Genomic DNA, 26511 nt, shown 5'->3' on the forward strand with positions numbered 1-26511 from the left:
CAGTGAAAGCATGTGATATATGCGGCGTTCTTCCGTACAACCACAGAAATTTCTCTAACCTAGCAAAGAGCCAGTGGCGAGAATCATGTTTCGCAAGACACGAGCCTTCAAGGTCCAGAACACGGGAATATGTTTGACGAATCGGGAAACTGCTAAGCCTGTCTCAAATAATGTCTAACTAATTGACAGTTGTCGGCGCCGCGCACGGTCCACCCTGCGAAAACGGTCTAGTGATCGGACGGAACAGGTGTCAGCTGGAACTCACCACCGAATATCCATACCATAACAGCGGCATTGGTAGGCCTAGGATGCGGCGCGACCACGTTCACGTAAAGGCAATCCTCGCTGCGCGGCGTGTTCGGATTCCACATGGTCGCGCCCGCGAAGTCGCCGAACACCGTGTCCAGGATCTGCACGCAGCTGTTTGGCAGCGTCGTCGCGTTCAGGATGCCCTGCCAACGTTCCGCGGGCCGTGGATGCCGGAACCGAAGCAGACCTGCAACAAAACACCCGCGTCCCGATCGTCTACTCCGACATTTTACCCCTCCTTGCTCTACAATTCTTTCTTCGCCTCCCCCTCCTCCTTCAGGATTTTTCACAAAATTTCATTAAATTGTTTATCTTCAATTTCATTCTACCTTGGAGCTATTTGATCACTTATCTCGATCATTTTTACTACGGCGATTGGTTGCAAGCTTACTGAACGCTCAAGTATAATGGGATTTGGAAGAAGAGAAAATGGTCGGTGGTGGTACGAGACGATCGTCGACTACATAGCCGTCCATTACGTAGGGACTTCGGAGCGCGTTCAACCGCTCGATGCAAATGGGTTAATGGACTAAATGCGCGCCGATAATACCGTGTTACATTGTTTCGGCAATACAGCTGATCGGCGTCGGTTAACATGGCCGGCAACAATGGCCGCCACTTGCAACCTCGATCGACCGTTCAACCGTCTTTTATATTTTTATAAAACAATTGGATCAGCCACACCGTAAATAAAATAGAAAACACATCTACGCTCTGCTATGCATATGGGAACACCATTCGATTCGAGTGTATGCGTCTTAATCCGTCGAGCTATGAGTGATTAGTAGACTGTGGATCTTCACGTACATAATCAAAATTGTCTAAGTATTAAAGTTAATTAGTTATTCGCTTAATAATTTTACGCGACGAGATCTGCGGTCTACTGATTCGTTGTGAGCACCGCGAATTAATTTGTGCACCTGATGTATACTGAAAGGTATGCTAAACTATTAGCAGTGTATTAATGTGTACACCAGATGGACTGGAAGTACCTCGTAAAAAGGAGTACCAGTTAATTTGTACACTTAATGTATTGAGAGGATCGCAAAAATTGAAGAGGAATGGGATTCCAGCAGATACCTCGTAAAGTAAAGTACGAATTGATGTGTATACCTAATGTATTGAAGTGGATGCAAAACTTGAAGAGGAATGGGATTCCAGTAAGTACCTCGTGAAATGAAATGCGAATTAATTTGTATACCTAACATATTGTACTGGATGCAAAACTTGAAGAGGAATGGGATTCCAGCAGGTACCTCGTAAAATGAATTAATTAGTATACCTAATGTATTGAAGTGGATGCAAAACTTGAAGAGGAATGGGATTCCAGCAGGTATCTCGTAAAATGAAGTACGAATTACTTTGTATACCGAATATATCGAAGTGAATGCAAGTTCAAAACTTGAAGAGGAATAGGATTCCAGCAGGTACCTCGTAAAATGAAGTACAAATTAATTAGTATACCTAATATATTGTACTGGATGCAAAACTTGAAGAGGAATGGGATTCCAGCAGGTACCTCGTAGAATGAAATACGAATTAATTAGTATACCTAATATATTGTACTGAATGAAAAACTTGAAGAGGAATGAGACTCCAGCAGATACCTCGTAAAATGAACTAATTTGTATACCTAACATATTGAAGTGAATGCAAAACTTGAAGAGGAATGGGATTCCAGTAGGTACCTCATAAAATGAAATACAAATTAATTTGTATACCTAATATATTCAAGTGATGCAAAACTGGAAGAGCAATCGAGCTGTGCCAGATACTTCGAGAAGTGAAGTACGAATTAATTTGCACGCTTAATGTACTGAACGTTGAAATTGAGAAGGAATGGGGCCGCGGGAGGTGGTTAGGGAAATGAAGTACATATTAATTTGTACACCTGAGGTGTTGAGAGGGCTGCAAAAATTGCAGAGGAATGGGTCTGCGGCAGGTACTTCGTGAAGCGAAGTACGTTATAAATGCATAAGCAGCCGCGGTCTATTTCCGAGTGTAGATATAGAGTGTATATCCCGGAGTAGGTGGAACGTACCGACAGGTTTCTGCGCGTAAGGGATCCCGAACCAGGCGTCGACCTCCTTCCCCGTGGTGGCAGTCATGGTCTTACCCCTGACCTTGCCCTTCCTGGTCTGAACCACCAGCGGATCGTCGTTCGAATGGAGGGCGGCCGGTCTTGGCAACTCCTCGCTCGTTCTGAAATCCTTCGCGTCCTCGTGCGACATGTCCGCGTGGTGTCTGCTCTTGTGTGACGGCGAACACCAGCACACGTCCAGCTGGACCAGCAACGTTAAGCACAGCACCATCAGGGCCTCCAGTTTCGTCAAGGAACTTCGGTTTCTTGGCATCGTGTCCTCGCCTGTCAACCGACACATTCACATGGGTTCTAGAAAATATTGTACATGCTACTTTTATAAACTTTTGTTATCTTATCTTATTATCTTATATATATACTTTTATAAACTTGTTATCTATCGTACATGCTACTTTAATAAACTTGTCATCTTAATCCTACAACAGTGTATCGAACACTATTTTCGGTGAGACCTTTACAGGTTTTTGGTAAAACACCTTGTCATTCATAACGATATTTCTACGACACGACCATCAGCATATTCGCGACATTCGCCTGATTGAAACGATACCAGACACGATTCGGTTTGGATTGTGTTTGCGTGTTTGATCCCCGATTAAGCGGAGCCTCGATTATCCAAACACTTCGTTACCCAAAGCGGCAAGGGCCAATCTTGCCGAAGCAGAGGCAAATTGGTGGGAAGATTTTTGTGGAAAGTCTTCGCTCGTGAAACGTGATCTTCGGTCACGAAACGTAATTGTTTCCGTTTCCGCGAGGGGAAACAAAGCGGTCCTGGTCCCGGTGTTGCAGCTTCCGTCGTCGGAGGCGTAACCGAAACGCACTCGTTGGCAATCGAGTACCTTTGGCTGCGCGAAAGCGGTTCCCGTGCTTTCCCTGCTTTGTAGCACAGCAACAGAGAACACAATAGAAAGAGAGAGTGTGTGAGAGAGGAAAAGAGAGAGAGAGAGAGCGAGGGAGAGAGGCCGTCACGCTCTTTCTTGTCATCGGTGTGCAGCACCGTTTAATGCTTCTCCTCATGATAAACGAACGACGCCGAGCCTCGACGGCGGCGGCTGCTCGTTCCGATGGAAACGAGCCCTTTGTGCGCGACAGATCGCTCGGGAACGATTGTTATTTTCTTGAGTCGGGTCTGCGAGCCCGGCCCGGGCCCGAAGCCCGAAGCGGAGCCGAGCGGAACGGAGACTCGATCTCAAACGCTGCTCTGATGGGATTCGGCGTGCTCGACGCCCGATCGATTCGCATTCGACTAATTGGAAGCGGTGTTGGGCTTTGTTCGGCCGCGTGCACCTCGACGCGTTTCCCCTGTCGAGCTTCCGTCGTTTGCTCCGTACCAATTAACTGGCTCTTTCGACGAATCCACGACGAAATCGACGACTCTACGGGCTGCTCCGTCGAACCTGTTACACTTACCTGTCTAGGATTAATGGTATCCGGCCCGGATCTTCTTTTTAGGTGCGTTCTGTCAAAGGCTTTTTCATCCTGGATGTACAAAAGGCCCAGTCACCGGCAGATTATCAGAAACGACGGGCACGTACTCAGTTTTCTGAGAGCACGAGAATTTGTTGCGATACCGTCAGATCCGTCGTTAAAAATATTTTTGACGTACATGAAAAACATGTTTTTAATGCAGTACAGTGATAAAAGGTGCTTCTCGAAATTTCGAAACCGAGTTCTCGATAATCCAAGATAGAATCGTCAAATATTGTTCGATATCGGCGGATTAACACTAAACCGACCAAGCATTAAATTGATATTGTGGGAACTAGGGATACAATGAATTAATGAACCAATGATATACACTTGAATGCAAATGTTCACAAGCGTATTTCAATATTTCGGAGAGAAAGTTTGCAGGAATGTAGAGATTTAAGTAAGAGGGAGGTTTAAATTCTTGAAGTGGCACTGCCCTCTTTCTCTAACGTCATCCGCCGTTTTGGATACTCGAAAAGGGCGGGAATATGCTTTCAATTTCAATAGACCTTGAAACAAACGCCGAGTTAGTGCAATCGGATCACTGTTGACAAATAAATTGTGCCGAAGAAGTGTTAAAAATTGTTTGAGTGAAGTAATAAATAATAAAAGCTCGAACGAAAATGAGACCTAAATGATCTGTATTAGATGTGTTAGAAGTTATTCGACCTTATAAATATCCTTAATAAAAATGACTTATCGTGACACCGATATTCTTTTGTACATCAAACAATGAAGATTTTCGCAAGGGGATCAAAAGATCATCGATGAACGTGTCTGTTGATGATCGAGGTTTAAAGAAGAATTGGATCTACACTACTGTGCGCAAGAAAGAAGCATCCAGTATAATTATACGATATAATGACAAACAATATCTTTATGTGGAAATTGTATTGTACAATGATTATGCATTTAAAGTGTTCGATAACACATAATTCTCAGAAGTATTCAATTAAACAGCGGAATCCTTTTTCAAAACTTACTGTGTTCTCATTTGATTTTTTACGCTTTTCTATTAAATATGGCCGGGTGCTGCTTTCTTTTGCACAGCAGTGTAGATCTTCGAAGAGATCTCGCGTCACCGCTCGATCGAGACCTCGGTCCAGTGTAAATCTCAGTCGATTCTGCTCCCGGTCGCGGAAAAACGGCGTTTCTTGCCGCCGTGTTACGGTGGGCCGTACTCGTTGTCTCTCACGCGTCCACAAGGAAATATATCGGCCAGTTCTACACGAAGGTCCGCGTTGATTAGTCATTTCCTTCTGCGTGTTCCGTCTGTGTTACGGGTGATGGTGCGTGCACACGCGCGCGCGCCGGTTACACGCAGTAGATCGAGGTGTTACACGCGGAAGCGTTCGTGAGAGAGAACAGAGCGTATTAGTGTCATCAGGAATGACGATTTATTGCCCGGCGAGCACCGTTCGCTCGCTAATTAACTCCGTGTCGCGGTGGCAGTGGGAGGAAATCAGCTGGTGGCACGCTGACAACGTTGTTCCCGCTGCCCGAGGAGAAAAAGAGAGAGAGAGAGAGAGAAGCCATCGAAAACCACAGGAAACCGAACCGGAACTGGTCCCACGGGAGAAACGTCAGCGCGATCGTTCCTCTTTTCCTACCCCCGATTCCGTTCTTTCAAACTCGCGGAGATTTTTCGCGGTTTGTTTTCCTCGGGACTGAAGCTCGCAAGTTGCCGTCACTCACCAAACGTTTTCCGGCGAAACCAACCAGATGCCAGTTGGGGTTTGTCGAGTGTTTGGTATCCTCAGGCTGCTCACGATCTAACGGAACCGATCCAACGATCACTGTCACACTCGCCGGGCTAGCGAAAACGAAAAGGGGAAGTCGGAGCTGTGCGACGCGGCTGCCTTTCCGTCGACGCATAGGCGAACACAGGCTCCCGGACCCGTCGGGAAAACGATAGTTACTTCGGCCGACGAGGTGGCAGCATCGTGCAAACACACCACGCGGCAGAGTCGTCGGTGCAACGAGCGGCCGTCCGGCCCATATTTGGGTCGGCCCCCGTCGGGTTTCGCGTCGTAAAAACTACTCCGACGTTGCTCCAAACGCGTCTGGCTTCCCTTTAAGACGATCATCTCTTTCGGCGATTTTTACACCCTGGAACAATTGCGTCGCTTTGGGAAAGGAGGCTGCTTGAAGAAATGAGACATCAACGTGTTTCCTCAGTGCGGTTCCTGTTTGTTGCGATTTGTTTCCTTCAACCTTCTCTCTCTGCTTACTGCTATTGTAATGGTTACCGTGTACAGGGGGGTGATTGGACCCCATTTTAGAAAAGAACAGGAGTGGAAGGGAGTCGGGGAGAAGAGGCAGCCAGGAGAAATGCAAATAGCGGGGCCCTGACTGTCCTCAAGGACATTAGAGAGCGAGAAAAGAGCTCTCAGTCCTAGATGTGTGGTTTTTTAGTGGGTATTGGGGACCACCCCTTCTGGGTGTACGTAAATATATTTTTCCCCACGTCTTCAAAGAAAAAAAGGGAGGGTAATTGGACCCCATACATTTTTCGAGCAAAATGGAAGAAAAACTTTGTCTGCATAAATATTTGTGAGGACTTACTGTGTTCAATACTTAAAAAATGTGAAACATATCACAAATAGTAGTCCTAGAAAATTTTTAGAAATTTTTCGTTCGTCGACTTTTTATATCCGTTTTTGTCAGCCTGGGGTGCATTTTCACCCCATACACAGAGAGAAGGTTAGACGCGAGAGGATTAATACAGTTTTACAGAGTTTCTTTAAATACACGTTGTTTATCTCTGCAACTTTTCTTCCATTACTTTTACAGAATCTTTTTAACCGTCCTCTATGATCGGAACTAAAATGATCACGATGAAAACTGTGGAGGGACAGTGAACTTCCTCGGACAGTAGTTTCTAACGGTATTAAGTTTTTATAGAACGGAGAGTTCGCTCGAAGACGATAGAGCCTTTTATCTTAATGCTGCGGACTTGATACGTTTACAGCGTCAGTTATAAAGCGATGGCTATTGTATCTTTATTACACGTAATGGAACAGAATGATGATAACATGGTGTCTCCATGAGAAATAAATCTCTTGAGTGTCTTTATAAGGGGATAAACTGCAGACAGAGATGGAGTGCAAAATGATACTGAATCGAGAAAGTGCTGGTTGGAGTATTAAAAGATAATAGCTTGAATCTTTTGCACAATAAAGTTAACGTGTGCAACTGAATGGAAGTAATCTTTCACTGTTTTATATTTCACTCCGCGAATTTGTTGGCAAATACATGAAAATCAGCAATCTAATAATAAAAATACTGTTTTCCATACTGTTTCATTTGAAAACAATGATTATTGCCAGTGGTCGTTGCAGTACGGATTTGAATGTATTCATGGTAAGTACAAATAAAAATGCAATAAAATATACCGTTCGATAAGATGAAACATTGTCTACAATTAAATGCCGAAATATTAGAACGACTAACAAAAGACTGTAGTTTTGACAACTTTTAACAGACATTAGAACCTAGCTCATTATAATAGCCTGGTTATTCAGAATGCTTATATCAGAGTTGGGCAAAAATTTAATCAACGACTAAATTTCTACTTCAATCAGTGATCGCAATTAACAATTAATCTCCTAGTTTAGTCGTTAATTGCGATTAACGATTATTAATCGTCAATCGGATGATTGATTAATGATTAACTGCTGAAATTGCGAAATGAAATACGGAATCAAAACTGTATGAATACTGGAAAAAATGTAAACTGAGTTTAGCTGTATTGTCATTTGGTGCTTTTATGTTTTTTCGATGATTTCTTTTTTTAATCAACGATTGACGATTAACTTCATCAATCGATTGATCCAATCGTCGATTTTTCGATGATTTCTTTTTCTAATCGTGCACGTTACTCAATCAATTATGATTAAAATTTTAATCAATTAATGCTTAACTCTGCGTTTATACATACTGTAAAGGAAACATTGATGGGAAGAGTGGGTCGAGGTTATTTATTGACGTCCTGCTGTAAATGATAACTAATAAATATTGGGTTGGCAAAAAAGTAATTTCGGTATTTTAAGGGGTGAAATAGAGCCCAATTTAATTATTCAAGCAATGCACTTTAATGAATATGATATTTTCCCTTTTGTTCGATAATCTTTTGCGAAAAAGAATAAATAAGAAAATATTTTATTGATTAAAGTTCATCGTTGGAACAAAGAAATTCGGTTTCATTTCATCATAATGTACCGAAATTACTTCCTTGCCAACCCAATTACAAAGACTGTAGTTTCAGAACGATTAACAAAACCGCTTTCTCCCACGCGCGGTTCAGTGGAGCAAGACGACACTGATCAGACAAGAGCCAGGAAATTCAGAGGCCCCGAGGAAAGTAGACGCATCCAGCCAGTTGGTGAGCCAGTTTGTAATTTTCTTGAAGGTACGCGTTCCTTCGGGACAGCAGCCGGACATCGAAGCTGGCAACCACTCGGTCACCCAGAGAGAGAGAGAGAGAGAGAGGGAGAAAGAGAGAGAGAGCCGCGGTTTATCCTGGCTGATCGATACAGCCATAGCTCTCGTTTATTTATGCTCTTTGCCAGCCTCTTTCCGCGTCTCCCTCTCGAGCCCCGGCTCGCGATTCGCTTCGCAACGGTTTCGTTTGCGAAACGGTCGCTCAAAGTTCCTCGAGCACCCTCGACGCTGCAGATCGCGCCAATCGAACCCCAACCCTCTCTCTCTCTCTCTCTCTATTTTCTCTCCCTGTCCAGTGACCAGTTGGTTCAGCCGGAAAAACAAGCGGAATATCCAACGCAGTGGACGGACGCGTGTTCTTCCAATAACTAACATGACGGACCAAAGAACCAGTCCTAATGGCGCGTTCATATCAAACGCTCGTTCGGCCCCCACTTCAAAAATATTGAGATTTAAACCAGCATTCGTCTGTGCTTGTTAAAGTATTTGTCGAAGCAATTCGATTTCTGTCGCAGTATACAAGGTGTCGCAAGAGTTATTAACACTAAATCTACCAAGTATTTAAGGTACTGGTAAATATTGCCTTATAAGAATGGCAACTCTAAATTTATGGAGATTGTCTATAATTTTCAATATAATAGATGCTTGGACAAGAGAAATTATTCAACCATTTTTACGTAAAATCATTGTAATAACATTTTAACGTAACAGTACAAATTCGTGTATAAATAGGGAGGCATGGAAAAAACATTTTTTTTCGGGAGGCGTACTAGCATAAAAGTTGGAAACCGCTGGATTAGAATGTTCCTGGTTAAAAGGCTTCGTAACATTTGCCTTCTTCCTTTAATAGGAAGATTCTAATGAGACAGAGATCGTATCCTGAGGAAGCAGTATACCACTTTAGGATTAAAACACATGAACTTACTGTTGTACTTATTTCCAGAATCAGTCAGGAGGATTTAGACAGCTGTCGAAAGCGGAGATCGCGTTCCGCAATCCGACAATAGCGTACGTACAATATAGAGAAAATCTGCGCCGGATTTCCTGTTCGTGTTCGTTCGCGCCGAAAGCCTCGCGAATCATAGTGCCGGCTCGTATCGGCTTCCATGCGGCTTTACCCGCTGGAAAATACGCATTACGACGATCCGGATAGCGCGATTATACGTTCGGGAACTGGTTTCCGTGCGGGTTCCGATTAGTGGCTCCGCCGGGCGCGTTCGCGACAATCGCGATGGGAAATCTCGTGCATTACCGGAGGAAGAAAGGAATTCCGATGCGGTGGTCGTTCCGAAATTAACATGGAAGGAGAACGAGAAAGGCGGGAGAGATTTCTTCTCGGTCGGCTGTCGACGCGGCGGCACGCGGCGCGTAATTAATTATCGAACGATCCTCGCTCCGTCGAGGGCCCGGCTGATTTATTCACGCGAGCGACGCGCGTTTACTGATACCCTCGCGAATTTAAATAATCGCCGACGTTTCCACCTATTTGCATTTCCCGCTCGCTCCCTTCCCCGGCAATCAGCAACCCCCACGCGATTTTCGCACCCCATTAAAATCCCTCCAACCCTCCCGAAACCGATTCTCGGGATCACCGTCGACAGGTTCTGCACCTAAATCAGAGATTCTGTTTATCAAATATTTTTTATCAATTCTGCAACTCAGAATTCTGCAACTGAACCGATTTTGCTCTGTAGAATTAATTATGACAATGACTCACAGAAGTGTTCGGACGCCCTTTGAAATCTTTTCTAAACAGGACCAAACCATCTGACTTTCTCTCCAGCAATTACGTTTTTTGAAAAAATTGCAATTGGTAGGAATTACATGAGAAAATAAAAAACTTTTCAATATTCTTTTTTATGCCCGTGAGGAAATTTAAAATATATGCATTTTGTAGATCTACACTTAGGAGCAAAACTGATCACACATACTTTAGATCAGAATAACTTTTTTTATGAATGGAACAAACGACTTCAATTTCTCTGTAAGGCCAGAAGAATTATTTTAGTAAATGACGTCTAAAAAATATGTTGAAAAAATGCATTTGGTCGGAATTGTGAAAAACAATAGTAAAAACTGATTTTCACAACTTTTCTAGGTAGGCCAATAACGAAAATCTGAAAGATGTGTTTAGTCAACTCGTATAAATTATGTACGCTCTGAAAATTTCATTGAAATTGGTTAATTGGTTTACGAGTTATAAACGATCAAAAGTGGTACATACAAGTACATACAATCTTGAAAAATTGCAATTTTTACCACTTTTGATCGTTTATAACTCGTAAACTAATTAACCAATTTCAATGAAGTTTTCAGAACGTATATAATTTATACGAGTTGACCAAACACGTCTTTCAAATTTTCGTTATTGGCCCAGGTAAAAAAAGTTGTAAAAATTGTTTTTCACAATTCCGACCAAATGCATTTTTCCAGCATATTTTTTTAGACGTCATTTACTAAACTAATTCTTCTAGCTTTACAGAGAAATTGAAGTCGTTTTGTCCATTCATAAAAAAGTTACTCTGATTTAAAGTGTGTGTGATCAGTTTTGCTCCTAACTGTATGTTAGTTATACACACGCTGAAAGTTTCATTATATTACATTAATATTCAGTTATACAGATACTTGCTATTACGGTAATAGAAATCGGTCAGATCTATTCTATCGCCCGGTATTCGTGTAGCGAGACTCGTATAATCGGCCGGGAGCCTCGCGGAATTGGCGATCAGCGCAGCGTTCCTAGCGATTTCGAGCAATTTCGCGAAGCGGAACGCTTTGTCCGCCGGCGCGGATTCGCGCGACGAAGCGGAACGAAACCTCGCACCGCGCCAAATTCCAGCGGGATCGACCGGTGTATTATGCCGGTTTAATTGGCTGCTTCGACATCCAGGCAAATTCCAGCTCGCGGGAATAGTCACTCGTCCCGCGATATTTCGCAAGCGCGACCGTGCCAACGATTTTCGCTGCGCGTGAAACCGGACGCGTTCGACGCTTTTAGTCCTGCAATAATAATCCATAAAATCGGATGAATTCGCTAGGACTTGAAATTCACGAGAATTTAATAAAAGACTACCTACTAAAATTTTTAGCTCGAAGAAAAAGCTGTTAAAAAGACGTAAAAATTATGAAACGCTGAAGTTATACATTTTCGCTCGTTGTTTCTGAGGTAAGTAAACTGGCCATACTTTTTGGTTTCCCTTACGTCGTTTATAACAGAATATACAGTGGGTGTATACAAAGTATTTGTTCACCCTTTAAAAACCAATAACTTTTTTATAATTGTACCAAACGACCTGATTTTTTATAACCAATTAGAAGTTTACGAAATGATATGCGAAAAAGATTTTCCAAAAGTTATAATTTACTAGGTTACATGCAAAAATAAAAAAGGCATTTTCTAAAACTTTTTTATTTGCGCCCTTCATGAAAAATTTAAAATATATGTTTTGTGGATTTATGTTAGTTATACACATACTGAAAATTTCATCGAAATCGGTTGACGCAGAAAAAGAAACGACGACGATTTTAAGCAGAAATTGATCAAAAGTCGTGGAAAACTACAATTTTCACTATTTTTAACCGCTTGTAGCTCGTGTGTATATCAATCGATTTCGATGAATTTTCAAAAAAGTTATTAGTTTTTAAAAGGTGTACGAATACTTTGTACACCCATTTTGTACTTCGATTTTGATATTTTTAAAAGTGTTGATATTTCTCCAAAATTTTCAAACTTTGGGCTCAATGTGCAACCTGGGGGCATCATTGCCCAGCTTTGGGAGTATGATCCTGTCATTGGGGCATCGAAAGTTTTTTCGATCCGGTCTACTATACAGGCTGAGTCTCCTAATGTTTATACTTCAAATATGTTAGTTGTAAAATGGGGTTCACACGATACCAACAAATTTTCGTTTTTATGTCATTTTTTTGGAGATATCAAGGATATCTTCATTTTTTTAAAAATGGAATCACCTTTTTTTAAACACCCAACAGTGACTATAATTATTCAAAGTTATTCAAGGTCACGGTACATACCGTCCTCAACTGTCCTCTCTATATCCCACTATAGGCTATCTAGCTAGTCCAACGAATCCTCTACAGGGCCCACCCAATAAAAACCTCGTAAAAAAAATATTGGAAGATTCTTCACCATCTTCGAAACGCCCTTAACACTAAACCTACCAACACCGGCCAAAATGACCGGTTCCAGGTTTTTTATTTTACAATTATCATAGAAACGTAATAAAACTGATTTCATAAGCAAACGATTGTATAGATATCTGTAGTAGTGCACGTATTACAATAGTGTAATTATAAATTATAAATCTTGTCATTTTTATAAGGGAATATGTCCCAGTTACTTTTGAGGCTCGATAGGTTTAGTGTTAAGGGAAGAAATAACATTCAATTTAGTTTCTATAACTTGCAGTCAATTTTTATTTTGCATAAAGATCCGCTGTCTATTACTGAACAATTTCTTTGAATTTTATAAAACATGATACCATTTAAATTATGCCACAAATATTTTTATGTCATTAAAAGTTAGAGGAGATATTTAGGTGGTCTTCTTCAGCTGAGACACCCTGCATATTTCTATAGGAAAACAATTGTGTTACTAAATTGTTGCAATACCTTTTGCTACTTCATAAAAGGAGGGGGTACCATTTCGGGATTAATGATGTACGCTCATGTGTCGACGTGTTTAAACAGTGTATCTTGCTTAGAAGATCCGGAACCAATGAAGACAATTCTCCAGAATGATTTCCCTCGCTCGCTCCAGTGTGCAGCGACCCAGTTGCGGAAAAACAAACCGGGGAAAAAACGCCGAAAGAAAGAAGGAAATGAGAAAGAAGGAGCCGCGGAGAGGAGATCGAGTGCCGAAAAGTTTATTACGCGGTCACGGTTCCTCTCGAGCTCTCTTCCAGCTCTCCAGCTTTCAATTCCGTCGCGATTGCTCTTTCCGGTTCTCGCTTCCTCCTCGCGAGGAGGAGGGAAGAAGACCATTTTGCTCTTGTCCGCGCGTCTCGGTTGCGGCCGAGGAAAATGGAATCCAAGGAACGAATTAGCATTGACCGGGGGAATAGAGCCATGCCAGGTAAGTAACTAATTGGTCCAGGGGGCAGGGAAGCGAATCGAACGGCGAGCAGAATCAAAGCTCGGCCTCTTCCACGGGCCGTCGGACTAATTGGAGCTCTCTCTCTCCCCCTCTCTCTCTTCGTCGCGGGGAGTCAATTAATCTCGCAAGTCGACGAACAAGCGTCTGCTGTCCGCTTCCTTCTCTTTGACGAGCCGCCGGAAGCCGTGCTCGAGGGCTACGCGAGGAGACCGACTGGTTTCAGTCGCGTTGCTTCCCTGGGATTTCTTCGAGAACGAAACCCGTGGACTTGGACGATCTCTTTCGAAGCTGTCCGAGTCATGTCTCTGATCGAATTATAAAAATTCTTCAGAATTATTTTCGTCGGAATCTTCGTGACAGCTTTAGGGACGTTCAGGGACGACTTGGGTATACGGTACTGACTCCAACGAGTGTTTTATAATTGATTACACGAAACCAGATTGTTATAATTAGACTGCGGATTTTATGCATTTATACAGAAGTGGGTAAGTCCAATTTAAAAAAGATTAGAGGCGAAAAGAATGTAGAAACACCATTGTATTATTTTCAAGCCACTACAATTATTAAAGAAGGAAGAACTTTTTCCTTGGCCAGTGTTTTCTAAAATTTGTGCAGAAAATTTTTATTTTGCATAAAGATTCGCAGTATAGTCTAATATTAGATGATTGCGTAAGTTCGTGCTCGATTCGAAAATAAAATTCAATGGTTAAATTTTAAAAAACCCAACTTTATTAAGCAATTATACATATAATCACTATTCTTTTTTAATTGTAGAAAATTTAACCATATTTTTTTAATTTTAATTTAACCTATCTTTAACCAAATCTTTAACCAATCTTTAAAATTTAACCATTAAATTTTATGATGAAAATTGAGCACGTATTTCTTCTTGTAACAATTTCGATTATTCAGATCCTTCTCATGTGGTACTAGAGTGCCCTGTTTCAGTTGTTCAGCTTCGTCAGGAATAAATTAATTTAATTTAGACCAAATTAAAATTGTGAACATTTTTGCTGAAGTGGTTTAGCATCGATTGTTATATAAATGTTTAGTAAGCACAATAAATTGATTAGAAGTATTGCGTGTATTCATGTAACAACTGCAATTAGTCAGATCCTTCTAATGTGGTACTAGAGTTTCCTGTTTCAGTGGTTCAGCTTCGTCAGGAATAAATTAATTTAATTTAGACCAAATTAAAATTGTGAACATTTTTGCTGAAGTGGTTTAGCATCGATTGTTATATAAATGTTTAGTAAGCACAATAAATTGATTAGATGTATTGCGTGTATTCATGTAACAACTTCAATTAGTCAGATCCTTCTAATGTGGTACTAGAGCTTCCTGTTTCAGTTCTTCAGCTTCGTCAGGAATAAATTAAATTAATTTGGGCCTAATTGCGATTATAAAAAACATATTTGCTGAAGTGATTTAGCATCGATCGCGTGATATTAGACTTTGTAGGGGACTATACTCACAGTGTCCAAGTCGATGCGGTGGTTAAAGATGTCCGAGGGTGAGATATCGGCGAAGATGATGGCGGAGCTGGAGGAAAGGCCCTTCCTTCGATGCTGCGAGGGGCAGATCCGCTTTCCCGCCCTTCCGTCTACATTCCCAGTTCACGGATCATCGCTCGGCTGCAACAGTCAAGTGGAAAATTGAGTTCCCTAGGATCAGCGATGAAAAATTCGATTCGAATAGGTCACGCGGGTTAGCCGAGCCCCTGCCCTAACGCATCCACCGGGAACAACGACTTTCCACGCTAAATTTACTATCCCGGAAAATTCGAAACGAGTCTAGTTTGCAGGACAACAAATCTCCAATAAACATTGTCCGTTTAAAAAATTCCAAAAAGCGACATTTATTATCCATGGTACTTTAAAGTCCAAAAGTTTAATCGTTTAGCGAGTTTTTATAGAAAGTAAACGTTTTTCTACCTGAATTATAACAAACTGAAGAGAAGTAGAAATTTATTATTTTTCTTGTTCGGTTTAGTAGGTTGAAAATACTATAATAGTCTGGAAGGAAGAGACCAAAGCATGATCGCAAGGTTTAGATGTGGAAACGAAGAGCGGGGAAACAAATACTGGAAGGAAGAAAATGAGACAGTATGCAGATTATGTAAAGGGGAAAGAGAAACACTGGAACACATGATTAGAGAATGCAAACAGCTGACAAGAGAAAACGTAACGATAAGAGAGATACTAAAGGGAGAAGAAGTAGGAACCGAATGGATGCGTACGATACTTGGAAAAAGGAGAAGGGAAGAAGAACAAGAGGAAGAAGGAAGACTAGTTGAAACCACAAGCTAACCCAGATATACATACACGCAAACACATGTAACCCCATTTTGAGGCCGAAAGGCAAAAAATAAATCTATTTACTACTACTATAATAGTCTGGTTAAATTCTTCTACTACATATTTTTACTGTTTCAAATTACATCTCATTTTTGTCATAAATGGATAAAACATACAATTTAAATGTCTTTTAACGAAAGTTCAGATTCTTAATATTATAGAAATATTTGTCACATTCTCATAATTTTCACTGAGAAATTCAGATATCAATGGTCTAGTGACAAAAATAAATCTTAAAAGCAAGAACGTGATTAAAACGAAGAACTCTCCGCCAACGATTTCAAACGCATTGTCCAAAAGCATTCTCCGAACGAAGGGGTTTAGCATTTCCTGAAGGATTCAATGGGCTACGCGAATGTTCTGCGAATATGTTAAACGATCGAGATAGAGCAAGGCGAGCGTAAGATCTTCCTCGATCGTGATAATGGCGCTCGGCACAGGCGTTCCGTAGCCAGAAAGAAGCATTCGCGTCTCGTCATCCATTATGCTCGCGGTTGTTATCCCCCGGGACTCTCAGCAAATAAGAAATAATTGTTCGTTCCCGTTCCGATATCCGAGGTACCTGCGAAACGGGAACAGGCTTTCAATTTCTTAGCGAGTCGTTTGCGAGGCGCGGGAATCTATACCTCGCCAGAGGAAAAAGGGTGATAGAAAAAGGGAGAGAGAGATAGAGGGAAAGGGAGAAAGGAATCTAGGGGAGAAATATATTCCCCGGGAAACGAGCGATTTCCCGAGGACGAGGATAACAACTCCTCCTAATGGCTCGAAGACGAGGCGCTGGATAGAAAAGTCTTGTCTCGTGAAAAGGCTCCGGCCCGCGAGGACGGAAATCTCCTTTCTCTCGGATTTGTTTGCCTTCCGTCGAGCCACGGATCTTCGAACACGCGTCCCAGGATTCGATTCCTTCGCGAGTCCTTCTTCCGGTCGAAATCCGTCCCTTCGAAGCTGTATTTCTTTGTTGGGAGCACGAGTAAATCGGAATTCGCAGCATACTTTCATGCAGATCTTGGGTTTCTTTCATTGGTGAACTGTAGACATTTTCTGCATTCGTAAGCTACAGCAATTTTTTATGTGCCCGTACTCCCATGCAGATCGAAATCTTTATTGTACGCACAGATTTTGTTGGGATTCCATCAATTTTTGTTGAAATTTTATTAATTATCACAAGTAGGTATTACTCTTATCCCTGATTCATTAAATCCTAAACATTTTTCATCTTTAAGGTGGACATTAAGTAAATTAATAAATGCATGTTCGTTTTACTACCTATTTATACCTACTTGAAACTTTAAATGATTAACACTCTGCCGGTGACGCTCGGATCCGTTTGCCCCCCGCCGCTATAGACGATGCTCGGTGCAGTTTCTTTTGTTTACGTTAGAGCGATTGTTTTTTTCATCAGTATTCGTTGCGACTTCGAAGCTAATGAAACGTATACTTATATATAGGGTAACTGCACCAGTGAATAAACGGGCACCAGTAAATGAACGCTTTTGTATATTTCAACAAATTTTAAGTCGCACGGCATACTAGCGATAATGACTCTTGGGCCAATGGAATATATGACTCTTTTTCGTAGCTGTATTCCTATTGGTTTATATTGGTCAATTGACCATTAGTTTCTAAGATGGCCTATTTTCACCAAGTGCGTTGTGTGTGTGCAACAGAGCTAAAACTAGTAAGGTATGTATAATGTATACACGACCTTTTCTTTTACACATGAGTTTTTATACTTTTCTTTTACACATGAGATAAAAGTTACTAACAATATAGATGTACACAAAAATAGCTATAAATTGAATATTTTATTAAAAATTCGTTGCGTCTATTCACTGGTCCACGGTATTACTCATAGCCCAGTAAATGTGTTCATGAAGTGACAACAATGGTAGAATGTGAAAAAGAAAGGTATGGAAATGGCCAGAGATTCCAGATACGGTTTGGTACAAGAGACAGGATGTTTTAACAAAGATAACGGAGCCAAAGAAAATTAATTCTAGGGGATGTTTTGTGATTAAAGAGTTAAATAAATAGGAGAATATTATTTTGTTCATTCATTGGACCATCATTGTTCAATTACTAAAATGTAGTGTTCATTGACTGGTATTTTTTATATTTTTTATTTAACGTTTAATAAAGAAGAAAAATAATAATTTCATTTTATTTGTGTTCATTTATTTTTTGACAAATGAGGTATAGGGAGCCATTTGGCATATATGAGATTCCTTTAATTCACATATTTTTTTTTTTAAATAAAATATCTTCCTGAACAATTTATTAAATGTTCATTCACTGGTGCAGTTACCCTATACATAGTGTGAGAACTTGGCTGGTGCACTACCGTACACCTAGATGCCTAGCAACAGCAATTAAAAAAAAAAATTTTCTTTACACATTTCCTAGTAAAGCAGACCTTCTAACATCTCAACAAAAATTCAGACGAACCAATTAAAAAAAATCAGTTTTCAAAAGGTGTCTACATGAACTGAAACATGGATACATAAACCACACGTATACACGTGTATTTTGAATGAGGATCAGTACTACCACTACAAACTACCCGAAAAATAGGCCAGACGGGTCCAAGAAGTGTACACACAGTAAGTTGCGCGCTTGCTCCGCGAGTTCCGAAGAAGAGCGAGTATTCATCCGGAGGATTGAGTTCGAGAACAGCTCAAATTCTTGGTGGATCCGAATTCCAAGAAGTTGGTCGGGTGGTGTGGGTGGTGGACGGGTCGTAAAGCCGGGAAACGCAGAAATTCGGCCGGTAATGAAACCATAGATCTCGTTTCTGGAGTCGTTCGAGGGTTCTCGTTGCCTCTGGCTCTCTCTCTCTCTCTTCTCCCTTTCCGGTTTCCCCGCTGATCCATCGGCCACGCCGGAGAAGGATCTATGGATCTACCCGCTAAATGGAGCCCCGGGTACACACGTACGCGGCAGTAATCCAGGAATTTCTAATAAGCGTGCGCCCCACTTTCGGAATTCATTTCGACGCGCGGCTGCCTCGACATGACTTGCCTCGCGGGAACGCGGATAATGAATTTGGATCGCAGCACCGAAGGCTGCCGACAACGACGACGACCACGAGGATGGGGACGAAGATGAGAGTGACGGTGTTCTCGGCTTCTTCTCCCGGAAGCCAGACAGCGGCTCGATAATTATTTCGTCGGATCTTCTGGCGACCTGTCGCCGAGCACTGCTGCGATCTTCTTTATCTAGGTCTTGTCACTTCCGGGGACGGGCCGCTGGTCCCGATGACTTCGAATGACTCTACGTCAGCCTATGGATCCACGGGATTTTGATCGATTTCATACCTTGCCAAGGGTGCTGAGGAAATGGACAGATTCAGGCTGTTTTTCTATTCTGAGTTTAGTCTTTTTGTTTAGAAATATTAGCTTCTTTCACACAAGTTTTGTGGTTTAATCTTATGCGAATATACCTGCAAAATTTCGAGTTGATGATCCCACTCGAGCCCCTGGATCCACGGGATTTTAATCGATATCGTTCTGAGTGAGGGGTGAGACATGTTCAAAACATTCACATAATTTTAAAGTACTGTTCTATTGTTTCCAACCCAATATCGTTATTAAGAAAAGAAATAAATGTCTGTATAGTTCCTGTGTCTTGTACTAAACCCACAATTTTTATTCTGCATTAAAAATCCACAGTCTAATTATTTACAACTGATTGAGATTGTTCACGAAAGAAATACACGTCTGAGCAGCTGCTGTATCTTGAAGTTAATGCATAAAAATCCGCAGTCTATTCATAATACAATATTTCGAAAGTTATCAACCCGAGATCGAAGCAAAGTGCAATGAACATTTTAAGCAAATCTGAATATTGATATTGCTGTGGACTATGAATTTAACCCAGACTCGCCACGGTTTTTTAATCGAATGAATTTTGTTCGAACAATTACCATACGCCTCCCCGAGATCTAATTACAACAATAATTCAGCGCGGAGTAGACAATTGCAATTGAAATGCGCCGCGTGCCACGTGCAGGAATTTTTAATGATTCGAAATGCGGGTGTCACAATGGAATTCAAAATACTAATCATATTGTATACCTGTGTGTCGTCTATATAATTCACAGCGTGCAAAGTTAATTAGCCAATTAGTCACGCATTTGTGATTACCGTGATCCCGTATTCTGCGCGAAGACCGGCGAACATTGTGCGGATTGTTGTTTAAAATTTTAATCAGACTGCGGACTTTACGCGTTCGCGGTGTTCTTGATCTTTCGGAGACGGTGAAAGAAGTTTGCGGAAGTATGAGCAAGTTTCAGACTACCTTTATCTTCATTGAAATGCCAAGAGATCTTTAGGAGGATCCTTGACGGAGAAAGGAATTATTTTATCGCTCCTGCTTCCTATAAATTAACTCTCGAGTCTGTGCATAAATATCTTCAGTGATGCAATTTTTAAGATTCAACGGTTCTTAATACAGTCACAACTTCATTAAATATCATTAATTACTACAGCTAATGATAGTTATATACGGTTTCTTGTATCTATATTTTGAATTGCTATCTTCTCCAAATGTAAACGAAATATTTGAAGCGAGTGTTTGCAGGATAAATATCTGCAAACAGAGATCCGGGGGTTTCTAGGCAGCCATTTTGTTCCCGTCGCGGAAGATGCGGGAGGGGGGACAACGGGACGGTGCATCCGCATCGGACGCATCACGATGCAACTGCACGCAGCTCGGGATTCGTTTACGCTGGATTCGCGGTGTATCGCGTAACTTTGCATATTCATGGGGAGTATAACTTGGCAAGATTACCGGTGATTTACCCGGAGCAATCTATCCCGATCGAGAGCGCGTATTAATATTAATGACCGGCTCGAAATCTGTTTGATCCGCTCGTCAACATCGTCCAACCGTCTCGCGAACCACTTCGGAAGAGAGGAAAAGAGAAAAAGAGAGTGGAGAGAGAGAGAGAGAGGGTGGACGAGTGGATTCGAGAGGAAGAACAACAAAATTTCGCGCAGCAGCGAATTATCGACTGGTCGGTGCACCCAATTTGCCTCTCCATGCGATTCGCTTACGGGCTGGCTCTGTTTGCTCGTGAACACAATGATCCACGGGAATTTCTACTCGTTCGTTCCGGACCGACTACCCTCGTCAAGCTCCCGGAGAAATTAACACTGTTGACCGGCGGAAACAATGGCCCTAAGCCCCACGGTTTCCGGAAACCTCGGCTCGACGACCATCCTCTCGCATCGCGCACGCGGAAAAGAAAAATAAACGGCCTCCCATCCGGGAATGGTTGTTAACAATTTTTCCCCGCTCGCAGCTCCCTCCTTCAAGGCGGACCATTCTCCGCAGTGCACCCGTGTTCTTGGAACTCGCAATTTTCTGAACTACTCTCTTCCGAGGACGCTGCTCGGATGAAACTTGTTTTAATATCGTCTTCTCTCTCTCTCTCTCTCTCTCTCTCTCTTTCTTTCCGTTTCCCTCGTTCTAGTCGATTTTGCCTCATGCATTCTTGCGAATATAAGTTTTGTACTCTTAATTAACCCAAATTCTACTTTTTACAGATTAAATTCACCCTTTTACAAATTCATCCTCGAAAATGTACTCGAAATTAACCCCTTCGAAATTCAACTTTTTACAGATTAGGTGTCCGCACTTTCACAAATTCATCCCTCTGCAAATCAAATTCACTTGCCGGTGACTTGAGTTGCATTCTAAATCAACCCTTTGAAAATTCTAGTTTTTACAGATTAAATTCATCCTTTTACAAATTCATCCTCGAAAATGTACTCGAAATTAACCCCTTCGAAATTCAACTTTTTACAGATTAGGTGTCCGCACTTTCACAAATTCATCCCTCTGCAAATCAAATTCACTTGGTGGTGACTTGAGTTGCACTCTAAATCAACCCTCTGAAAATTCTAGTTTTTACAGATTAAATTCATCCTTTTACAAATTCATCCTCGAAAATGCAGTCGAAGTTAACCCCCTTCAAAATTCAACTTGTCACTCCAGATTAATCCTTCCAAAACTCGACTTTTTACAGGTCAAATTCACCCTTTTAGAACTGCATCGCTCTGCAAATCACGTAAGGTTGACTCGACAATGAAACACAGATGTTGCACTCCAAATTAATCCCCTTTCTGCACTCAGAATTAGACCAACGTTCATGCCGACTTATCCCCCAACCTAATTGTATCAAGGCGCATGAATTAAGTGTTTCATAAAGTAGTAAACTGGTAATATCCAGCTCCAGTTATGGGAGCTAGAGGATCATATTTTTCGGCGGCCTGTCCATTCGCCGTGGAGCGACGTTGGAATTTTGATTGCTTCAATTATCGTCTCCTCGTGGAGAGAGCGTACTAGCGTGAACGCGGCGATTTCAACGCGTTAAAGACGCTTTCGTTCAAGAACCGTGTCTTGTGCAGCGGGGCGCGAAGAGATTTCCCAGGGGCGAGGAGAGATTCATTCTCGGGGCTATGAGTGCCCGTTCCGGTGAAAAGCCGAGAGAAAAGACGCGGAGAGAGTCATTTCTTGCGACGAACCTCCGGATGCTGGGGACAAAACATAGCTTTGGCCAGTTATACACGCTCGGGAATGCGCGAACTCGACGATACCGCTTTGTTCTCGCGATTGCTGTGTCTATCTGTTGCGCGACACGCCGCAACACCGGTTTTCCTTTTTTTTTTCGAACGGTTCAAAGGTGTGCAACCCCTTAATTTATCGGTCGAATGCGTCGATGTACACGAAACTTTCCGCAGCATCCGTGATCGTCGCCTAAAGCCGAAATCCGTTCCGCGGCGCTATTCATCCGTATCGCCGTATTCTATTTGTCCCGTCGATACGCTGCATAACAAAGCGATCGTTATTATAATCCCTCGCTCGAAGGAACACATGCGCCATGATATATTAGCGTGTATGCCGGCACGCCGATCGATAAACGAATCGCTTAGCGAGCGGCTCCGCTCGGCTTGTTCCAGAAAATGGAAAGCTGGGAACGGAGGGAAATTCTGGGATTTCGGGTCGGATCAGTATAATACATAAAATTATAACGCGGAATTTCTAAAGGGAATAGACGCAACTATTTGACCGGGCGCAATAGTATTCAACAGCGTGTGCTCAGACACACATCGGCGGAACAGGCCGTCGCATGGTCAGATCAGCAGGAAAGGATAAACTGTACAACCATACGAACATGACTGTTATCAGCAAACAGCGGATACACACAGCACTGTTATCAGTACACTGCGGATTTTATGATAAAAATGAACAGGTCAAACACGAAACTGTAATGACATTAGATGATTAAAATACATTTTTATTTAATCTGAATTTCTTGCAATTGACCTGAACAATTTTTATTTCCTAGAAATATTGACAGTATAGTTACCGGATTGTTCGGAGCATTTTCATTTTAGGCAACTATTTGACCAGGTTCAGTAGAATTGAGCACTGTGTGGGCCGACACATCAGTAGAATAGGACAGGTTATGATCAGACCGGCAGAAAATACAGTGTAGTCATCCGAATAGGACTGTTACCGGTCCATTGTGGATGTTGGACGTGAGAAGATTAAAAGATAAAATAAATTTTCATTGAAATTCAATTTCTCGAAATTGTCCTGAGCAACTTTTATTTTCCACAAAGATGCGGATTCTAGTTATCGGATTGTTCCGAGCATTTTCAGTGGAATGTAAACAATTATTTGACCATGCAAAGTAGAATTGAACACCGTGCCGCGTGGCCCGGCTTGTTCCCGAAAATCCGGGAACGCTTTCGGAGGGAAATTCTGGGATTCCGGGCCAGTAAACTGTTCGCGGACGATCCTCTCGAGGGCATCGAAAAACGCTTTTGTGAGCCGGACGGCCGGATGAAAATTTATTCGAGCCGATGCGAGAGGAAACGCAGTTATGCGTTGAGCAGGCCGGTGCAGAGGGATTCAGAGCGGTGGAGAGCGGTGCATAGTCGAACGAAAAACAGGTTTCGTTTAAAGCGTTTCTCCGGCGAGCCGACCGGAACAATAACCGTCGCTCGAACGGGACAAGAACAATGATTCCCATTACGAGTTGCAGTTTTATTTAAAAGCCGGTCGCTCGGATAGCATTGTTTTTCGCGGGCAGCGCGGTGGACTGTGAATTCGTCGCGTTTTTTCAATGCTCGATCCTTTCTATTCCTCTCTGTTTCTCTCCTCTGCTTCGTTTAAACACTCCTTAAGAGCATTGTTCCCGACGATGGAAAAACTTTTCGTATCGGAGACTCGCCGGGATATTCGATTATGCGTGTTTTTAGAACGCTGGAAATTTCGGCGGCGAGGAAGCTTCCTCGAATGCGTCTTCGCGTGCCTGATTGTGAGAAATGGATTGCGACACCCTAAAAAGTGCACTGTGATCGAAACCTCCAATTCACGAAATCTTAAGAGTGTGGATTCGGTCTAGAGCGAGAGTGTGGTAGCACACTCACACACCGCTAGACACATATACGTACACGAGGTTGCAAGAGTCCGGCACGCAACGTTTGTCCTCTCGCTAATGCACATTTGGGGCCTCTACGTAGTCAGAATCGCTAGGTAAAAGATCAATCTAGCGCGGATGTATCTCAAAATGGCCTATTTTCGCGTTTTCGAGGCGTAACGTTTCTTAATGAAAATGATCCACATTAGGATCGAAACGTCGAGATACATGGTTAAATAATTGCACAATTGCTGTAGTGTTACAACTGATCGAACCTTGCGCCGAAATCATCAACGCTTATACAATCAATTACGATCGAGAAACATACTTCATCATTGCAAATTACGCCTCGCAAAAGCAAAAATAGGCGACCTTAGGGTACTTCCGCGCTAGATTCATCTTTTGTCTAGCGATTGTGACTACGTACGGGCCCAGAATGTGCATTAGCGGGAGGACATTCGTCGAGAGAAGGACCCTTGGTGTCTACCGGCCACATTTACTGATGCAGTGACTGTAGAAAATGTACCCAGCTCCCCTACCGAACGGAGCTCAAACTAATTTCGCGGTCAAATCCAGATCTACACCTTTAAAAATATTTAATCTTAAAAATTGAGAACTGCAGTGGACAGTCTGGAGTCTGAAATTGCAGAGAAAATAGCAGTCCACTCGGACGTCACAGTGGAACTGTACCAGGGTAATTGTACGAGGAGTAATCATCAGAGATTGTCCGATGGTCCAATCGCCCCTGATGATTAATCCGAAGAGGAAAGCCGAGAGAAGCATCTCGTCATCCCGGCGTTGGCTCGACCAACGATCCGAGACGTTAATTTCAGGAATGGTTCCGTCCACGGTCCGTGGCATCGAGCTTGTTGTCAATTGGAAGCGGTTCAAGCTTTGCGTGCAGGCCTAGGATGCAGAAGAACGGTTAAGTGGAACGCGAACGTCCGTATGTAGATGCACCCGGTGTATCTGCAGGGCTGCATGCCAGCCTATGACAGGGCAGAGCCGAGTGTGTATCAACGGTATCAGGGTTATGGATGGCCCATGGGCACGCTAACCCAGTGACATCTCTAGGTCACCAGCGGCTCCCGAGCCACCCCATTTCGTTCCATTCCATTCCATTCCGTTCCTCTTCCACCCTGGAAGCTTTTGCTTTCGTGCAGCCCCGCGCTTAACGATGGAGAATATTCGGAGACCCGGTTTATGATGCGGATGATCGAACGACGATATTTTTCCAGCCGTTTTTGACCGACCGCCTTCTCAGCTCGCGTCGTAAATTGGGACTACGATTTTCCGCTGCTGTGGCTTCTCGCGATTACCTCGTGGATCGCTGACTATTTTTACTTCGCCTTTCTTCTTTCCCCGCAAGATTCCATATTGTCGGACTCCGCGTTTTTTTTTTTTAAATATCGTCTGTGAAGCGAACCTTGTCCATAGCGACTATCCGAGTAGCTAACTTCTAAATAATTGGGCTTTTCTTTTTTAATATACTTCTGCAAAGCTGGGCTTCTTCACGGCGGCCATATTCCCGAGTGACTTAATTTCAGCCTCTTCTTCATTGAATTATTTAATAGAATGAGCGTTCTGCATAACAAACTTCTAAATAATCGGACTTTCCTATTTGATAACAACTCTTCTGCAAAAAATTCTTTATGGTGGCCATTTTCCTGAGTGACTTTTTCTCCTTGGAAATCCCCCTTCATTGTAATATTCAACTCAATGGATTTTCCACATACCAAACTTGTAAATAATTGGTTCATCTGGTTTTACCACCCTCTGCAAAGTAAATCTTCTTCATTGTGGACATTTTACACAGTGATTTTTTCCCATGGACACCCGACTCCGCCACAAATATTTAACACAATGTACTCTCTACGGAACAAAATTTTACACACCAGAACTTCTAAATTGTTGAATTTTCTTGTTCAACTATCACTTTGGGAAGCAGCTCTTTAGGGTGAAAATTTTCCTCGATAACTTTTCCCCGTGGCAACCCTCCCACGACAAAACCTTTTACGTGGCAAGGTCCTTTTTCATAAACTCCACAGCGAAACTTCTTTATTAAATAATTATATAATTATATAAATATATTAATTAATAAACGTCAACGGCCACGGTGAATTTTTCTGTATCGAAACTGGCTACTGCACTTTATGCTACAATTAGGATTTTCTCGAAAACGAAGCTCCGAATGAAAAATTTTGTTCTATACTGTTTTATAATGTTTCAATAAGGAATCACCTTGTGCCGATTTGTATAATAAACCTCTAGATTACGTGATGAAACG

The 26511-nt window shown here is 42.2% G+C and overlaps 1 protein-coding gene across 6 annotated transcripts in view; it reads right to left on the reverse strand.

Moving 5' to 3' along the window:
* The window catches only part of LOC143214080 (acetylcholinesterase), a 110363-nt gene that overhangs the window by 40878 nt on the left and 42974 nt on the right, over positions 1-26511 (reverse strand). For 2 of the 6 annotated variants that reach the window (XM_076434674.1, XM_076434679.1), the window contains exons 2-4: positions 14912-15070; positions 2351-2674; positions 266-496 (exon numbers count right to left, since the gene is read on the reverse strand). In XM_076434674.1, the coding sequence (XP_076290789.1) occupies positions 266-496; positions 2351-2663 (544 nt within the window). In that variant the 5' untranslated portion in view covers positions 2664-2674; positions 14912-15070. The other 4 variants (XM_076434676.1, XM_076434675.1, XM_076434677.1 and 1 more) reach the window with 4 other exon arrangements.

The sequence above is a fragment of the Lasioglossum baleicum genome, chromosome 12 (assembly GCF_051020765.1).
Source record: "Lasioglossum baleicum chromosome 12, iyLasBale1, whole genome shotgun sequence".
In the NCBI taxonomy this organism is placed as follows: Eukaryota; Metazoa; Arthropoda; class Insecta; order Hymenoptera; family Halictidae; genus Lasioglossum; species Lasioglossum baleicum.